General features: G+C 48.7%; 1 protein-coding gene across 1 annotated transcript; it reads right to left on the minus strand.

The window, feature by feature from the left end:
- Positions 1-552: 552 nt before the first annotated feature.
- Positions 553-3,836, minus strand: MUSTN1 (musculoskeletal, embryonic nuclear protein 1). Its single transcript, XM_065749586.1, has 3 exons — positions 3,677-3,836; positions 1,547-1,667; positions 553-898 (listed from the first exon to the last, which is right to left on the minus strand). The coding sequence occupies exons 1-3, from the start codon at positions 3,683-3,685 to the stop codon at positions 792-794; spliced, it is 237 nt and encodes a 78-aa protein (XP_065605658.1). The 5' UTR covers positions 3,686-3,836; the 3' UTR covers positions 553-791.
- Positions 3,837-6,300: the final 2,464 nt, after the last annotated feature.

Below are 6,300 nucleotides of genomic sequence, written 5' to 3' on the forward strand. Positions count from 1 at the left end.
TGGTCTTAAAGGGCTCTTGCTTTAAGTAACTTTAAAAATAAAAAGAAAACAAAAAGCTTTTCTATACCCACTCACTCCAGGAGTGGTTGGGACACAACAGGCAGACATCAGTCCTTCTATCCTCCTTATATCTTCCAACACCTCAGTATATGCCTTTCAAAGACAGGTTGCCAAACTTATCTCTATGCAGGGATGAGTAGATGTTCTGAAATAATATTCAAGTGCTGAGCGAGCAAATGTTACAACTTTGGTACCTATAAATTACTTATAGGGTTACTTATGGGCTTTGCTTCAGAAGGCATGAAAAGGTGGCAGAGGGAGAAAACAGCAATGCATTCATTGCTAACTCCAGACACAGTTGCTGCATGCAGGTAAACAGTCATTTCTGTGTAACCTTTCTCTGTGAAATCATGTGAAGAAATTCCACAGATGCTTAAATAGTGTTGTCCGAGTATTCAGAGCGTTCAGCAGTCAGACTGTAGCTGCAATGCCAAAACGCCCTCAGGATCACTGTGCGCCTCAGTTAAGACTAGACACTACAGTGCACCACTCTGTGTTCAACAATCTTTTCATTTATTAAACTATTGAAGCAAATACCTTTTGCCACATAGAAAGAACGCCCGTAATAAAAACTAAAATGGAAGTTGTACCCTTTGAGATGAACTCACTCCCTTTTTAACAACTTAAAGTAGAAACTGGATATCTACGGCTATGGTGAGCTTAGTGCAAGGAGCAGAAATCTGGAAGAATGTTCCAGCAGTCATCCTGGTGGGGCAGGTGCAGCTCAGCTCTCAGCCGAAGACACTTTTGGCCGGCTCGTCCTTGGGCTTCTCAAAGACCGTTTCACCGCCTGTCCGAGCTCGGCTGAATATGGAAGGTGCTGCAGAGCCCATTTGTTCTTAAAAAATAAAACCAGGAAAGGAGGCAATGAGCGAATGAATTCACCAAGTTCTGGCAGTAATGCTAATGCTGCTAAAGTAGAGAAACTTTTCCGATTTTTTCATCGGCCCAACAGCTTCCCAAACCCAGCACTCCTGTCCCAAGCATGGGGCAGCTTCCAGCATCTGAATGTGGTCACTGCCATCCACGTCCCCACATCCCCAGAGGTGCTTAATAAACTACTGTGAGGTTCAACGTATCATCCTGAATAAGGGTTTTAATTCATCATTTCTCTTTGTAATCTCCCACTGGTGCAAGAAGAGCAAAAAAAAAAAGTATATTCCCAAGTCTAAGAGCAAGGATCCAGATTTCCAGTTTGGGCAACCACTGTTTGACTATGGGACCAAGATTTGGTTGGAACTCCAGGCAGTCAGGGCTCTCCCTTGCACTTTGTCTGGACAGGGAGACCACTTGAAGCAGAGCCTGGGTGGCACCCTCTAATGCCATCGAGGCAATGGTTTACATGGTTGTGCAGCCAGGACAGGAGGTGTAAGCATGTTGCTGGCTGATAATTTGGACTGCACCCATCTACTGATTATAGCAATTAAGTTCATGGTTTACACTGGGAAGTTTTTTTGATTACTTCCATCAGGGACGAGAGACTTACCACACTGCTTCATGACTTGGTAGGTTTTGGACTTAATTTCCTGGTTCTTGGAAAGGTTTCCTCTAGCTCCTTTGAGATCTTCCTCCTTCACTGGAGGACGTTTCTTTTTCACTGGCTCTGGCTAATAAAAAAAGTATTGCCCACACGTCAGCATTTCCTATTTAGGAACCACAGGGAGCAGAGCTGCCTGGATGCCATGGCTACCACATGCAGGGTTGCTAATTCTGTTTTCCACTTATTTAATCTCCAAAACACTCAGCTGCTCCTGGTTTTACACATCCTCAGCTCCATATTGGCCAGGATTTCATTACTCCTCTCAAAATCTGTTACCATTGCCATTCTGGTTCTGGACTTGTCCTCTGATTACCAACCTATAGAGATGTCTGCGTGGCCCTTCTGCAAGTGAAGACTGAGACAGATTGGTAATCAAAGTATCCATCCAATGTTCAGGAAGGGATAGAAAAAAAAATCAACAAAACAAAACAAAAACCTCCAATCTGTTTATAGTCTAACATGATAGAAGGAAATCAGGGTAACATGGAAGAATATCAGCCTATCCTCACATTCAATGCAATGCACACTTAAATCCCAACACAACACCCATTGGCACTATCAGTGCTCCTCATTTCATTCACTGTGTTTGAAGACTGGGCAGAACACACAGTGGGAAATGAGGAGATCAGATTCACTGCCACCACAGCAAATGTCATCAAACAGATGGAAGATGCACACACTTTGATGGAGCATGCTTGTGCATCAATGAGAAGCTTCTCTGACCATCCGCGTGGGGACGATTTGGGCTTGGGCAGCAGTGGAGCACAGTGTGTGTCACTCCCTATAAAGATAAGAATGGCTGTGGAGGGAGAACATCCCAAGGCTGCAATGTGCTCGAGCCCTGAGTGCCAGGGGGCTGTGTCACAGCTCCTGCTGGCAGTCAGCTCTCAGAGCACTCGAAGCGGCTCACTGCCAGTCCCCACAGCACATGCAGTGGGAAACAAAAGTCACAAGGTCTCTGGGGAAAACACTGTGAGTATACAAAGAAAGACCAAAATGAGAGCAAACCCTTCCAAATTCACAGTGGCTTTGGGTGGGTGAGCTGTGAACCAAACATCTCCATGGCCGTCTGCTGCAGAAACTGGCTGCTGTCATACAAGGAAGCGAGCACAGAGCTGTGTTGGTTCCCATACAGAAAGGGGAAGAAATACCATGTTTTGTTAACAGCATTATGAAACCTGCTGAAGTGCTTCGCCTGCTGTTGGCAAGGGCTGGTAACTATGAAGCTGCTTCCCGGCAGAACAGAGCTTCTTTTGGGAGAGGGGCACTGGAGACACTGGCGGTGAAGTGAGCTGAACTCCATGCAGATTTTATGTAAAATCTCTTGTGCTGTGATCATGGATGGGTTTTCCACCAGATCAGTTGCTGCAGATTAGCTGTCCCCCAGCTAAAAAGCAATGGTGCTGTGCAGTGAGGTGGCAACGAGGCACAGGGGTGAGCCCCCGTCCTGTCAGTGCAGAGCTGCACCCATCATAGCGTGGCTGTGAGAGCCGTGCCGGGAGCCCGAGAGATGCGGGGCAGTTTTCAAGAGTTTCTTTGGAGTAAGGCAGAACTGAGCCACTATGTGTGGCTGAAGGACAGTGCTCCACTCTCCTTCTCATGTTCTCTGCCCCTAGTTTCTCGTGCATTCATGCGTCAGGCTTCGCTTTACACAGCAGCACACCTTAGTGTTGACACATCCTTCCAAACTACTGTTAATACTTCAGATAATTGTCTGAGAAAACAGGTTGGAAAAGCAGAAATGTGTCAGGACAACATTCCAGATCAGAGCAGTGGAAATACTTTTCCCTTCCTACAGAAATATGAGTGCTTACAATAAAACGGGATTTTAAGAACCAACTAATTAACCATATATAGTTCAGCTGCTTTCCTTTGCCATACAATAATCACCCCGTAAAACAGTTATTAAGCTTTATCAGCAGAGCCGTTTCCATCACCTCAATATAATCAAGGAATCGATGTAGAGCAAAACGTTCGCTGCATAACGAGAAGGACTTGCTGGCAAGCCACGCCGAGCAAGCTGTGACCCACTGCCAGCTAACTGCGAGAGAGAGCCGCCCAGCCGTGTCCCCATACCTGCGACATAACTGCAGTGCTCCCGCGGCTCTGATCCCTGCTGAGGCGCTTTCCTGGCCGTGCTTGAATCCAGCACGCGCGCCGTGCAAAGCCTGTTGTTCTCCCGGACTTATATAGAGCATCCAGCGCGCGGTCATGGGCTGGGTCACCTTCCCAAAGCAGAGCCCGGATGGTGGAGGCTGCGCGGGGTTATTCCTGGCGGTGACCGCAGGACTCACCCGCACGCAGCGCGGCCGTGACAGGAGGGGACAGCTGCGGTGGTTTTGGGGCGGGGGGAGGGGGGGGGGGCTCTGGGATCTGTATGTAATGAACTTTAAAAGGCAAAACTTTGTTACAGACACAATTTGTCCGGACTCTGGATGTGAAGGGAGGCCGTCTGTTCTCCTGTGGAGGGGAATACACTCTGTGTGAGGTTTATATAAACCTAACACTGAAATCATAACGCCATGCCCTAAATCCCTCTTGTGCAGGAAGCAGAGCTCTGTGAGTTCTGCAGTTCGTGAGGTTGGATTCGGCTTTACCTGACAGGCGTGCTGCTGAACTTGCTCTGATGCCAGCTCTCGTGTGCCAGGGAGCAAAATCCCTCTCTGCCTCCAGCAGGGCTCAGCAGCTCTGCCGCACCGCCTGCTGTGTGCACAGGGATGGGCTGAGCACACACAGCAGCTCAGTGCTCCCCGTGCGTGTTCTGGCTGCTGTAAAACCTTCTCCAAAGCTTCTCAGATTCATTCCCTGAATGATTTTTTTTTTTAATCAAATAGAAAGAAAATTACTCTTAGGCATGAGTTGCAATATTTACTACCAGGAAAGTGTCAGCTGGGGAGCTGTCTCTCTCCAATTTTTATATTTTTTGGCATTAATTCTTTGCATCAAATTGGTTTCTGTGATCGCATCCCACACATAGCAAGCACCGGGACTGGAGCCAGGCCTGGGAGAGGCAGACCTGGCACGCTTCTCAGCAGTGCACAGCAGGAATGGTGCAGTGATACAAACCTCCCCCAGCCCTCCCCACATCTCTGTGTTCCCACTGACATGGCACTGCAGCTCTTCCCAGCCCCAGGAACGCTCCTGCTTCTGTGTGACTGCAGAGGAATTAGTGGTGTGTTAAGCAGCATTATACCTTAACCATTCCTTACACTGAATTTGTGTTTGGGACACTTAGTGAGCTACGTTTGATCAGCTAACAGTGGGAATAAAAAACAGGCACAGTAATGTTTTTCCTCCTGGAGAAAGCTGAGGCACCGTTGGAATAGGCAGCACACCCTGATGCTCTCTGGTGTGCCCATCACAGCTGTCTTTCTTTTTAACTCAGTGGTACGCCTTCTAAACCAAAGCTGAAGAACAGTCACAACCATTTCTTCCTATGGAGCGGGGGACAACTTTTCCTCACAAAGAAGCTCAGTCTAAACCAAACTGTGCTGCCCTTTCCATGCTCTCATGGTCCTGAGGTCTTCTGAACAGGATGAGAGTGTCAAAGATAAGTCAGTGTATTGCAGCTACTCCTCCTTCCTCTGCAACTGAGGTGCACAAAACTCCTTTGCTGAGAGGTGGTGAAAAGAGGGTGATGACCACTGTGAATGTAGTGAATGTGCACACCTGGCTCTCGCAGCAGACGTGACTTCTCCAGGAACCTGCACACGCCCCTCCGTGGGCTGTCAGGCAGAAGATGGCTCCTTGAGCTTCCTTTAAGGATGCAGTAACTTATGGGGACAGGACTGCCCTGGTGCAGTAAGCGATAAGCAATGAAAGTAATGCACAAACACAAGAGAGGAGTAACAGAGAGCTGACACTGTGCAGGCCCAGTCCAACAGACAGACCCAAACTGCTTCCACCAAGAGAGAAGTGGTGAAAGCAGCAGCAGCTCACTAGTACCAGGATTTCTTTGTGCTGTTCTGGCACAAAGGTGTGACGGCTGTTTTCTGGTTCATGTCACAGCTTCACAGGGTGGCAGCTCTCCTCAGTAGCACTCCCTGCTCCGCCAGTGCTCTGGGCAATAAATGGCAGATGCTCCAACTAGGCAGCAAGGTACCCGAAGAGTAGGACAGCATCATTATGTCCCCACAATAGGGGTGGCGGTGGTGAAGCAAGCTTAGGCTTGCTTTTTACTAGGTATAGAGAAGTGCACATGCTTGCTGCAGAACCCTTCAGTAACCAGAGAAAACCCTCCACACACAGACAGTGCACAGCAGTGCTGCTTTCTGCAGCCAGAAGAGAACCACACTGCTTCCCCCTTCCCATCTCATTCAGTCTTGTGTGGCAGCGATGGAAGGGAGCAGGGCAGCGTTGCTCCTGTTTGTTCTGCTGCCGTCTGCAGGTGAGCGGCCGGAGGCTGCTGGGCTCTGACAGCAGCAGTCCTTACACAGCCCTCAGCTCACAAGGAGAGACCAATACTGCAAGGCGTTTCAGCAGAACCCTCACAAGACATCTATGCCCCTGCCAAGGGACAGGATGCTGGAGGTAAACCCAGACATTTCTAATATTTTTGTGCCCCATGACCAAAGGGCGTGACTGTGCTCGAACAGCAGAAGGAAGGCTCTGACAATGGGCTGGGTGGAGAAGCACGTTAACCAAGCCTCGTGTTCCAGAGGGCTTTGGGTCTGTGATCTGCACTTCTCAGGGCTCACACA

Source organism: Cyrtonyx montezumae, unplaced genomic scaffold, assembly GCF_038088225.1.
Source record: "Cyrtonyx montezumae isolate F1298 unplaced genomic scaffold, pur_monq_1.0 scaffold_6, whole genome shotgun sequence".
Lineage (NCBI taxonomy): Eukaryota > Metazoa > Chordata > Aves > Galliformes > Odontophoridae > Cyrtonyx > Cyrtonyx montezumae.

What these genes read in the sequence shown, in the direction of transcription:
- MUSTN1 (XM_065749586.1), bottom strand. An exon ending in CCAAGTCATGAAGCAGTGTG is followed by an intron (nt 899 to 1,546) that starts GTAAGTCTCTCG and finishes TTATTTTTTAAG; the next exon opens with AACAAATGGGCTCTGCAGCA.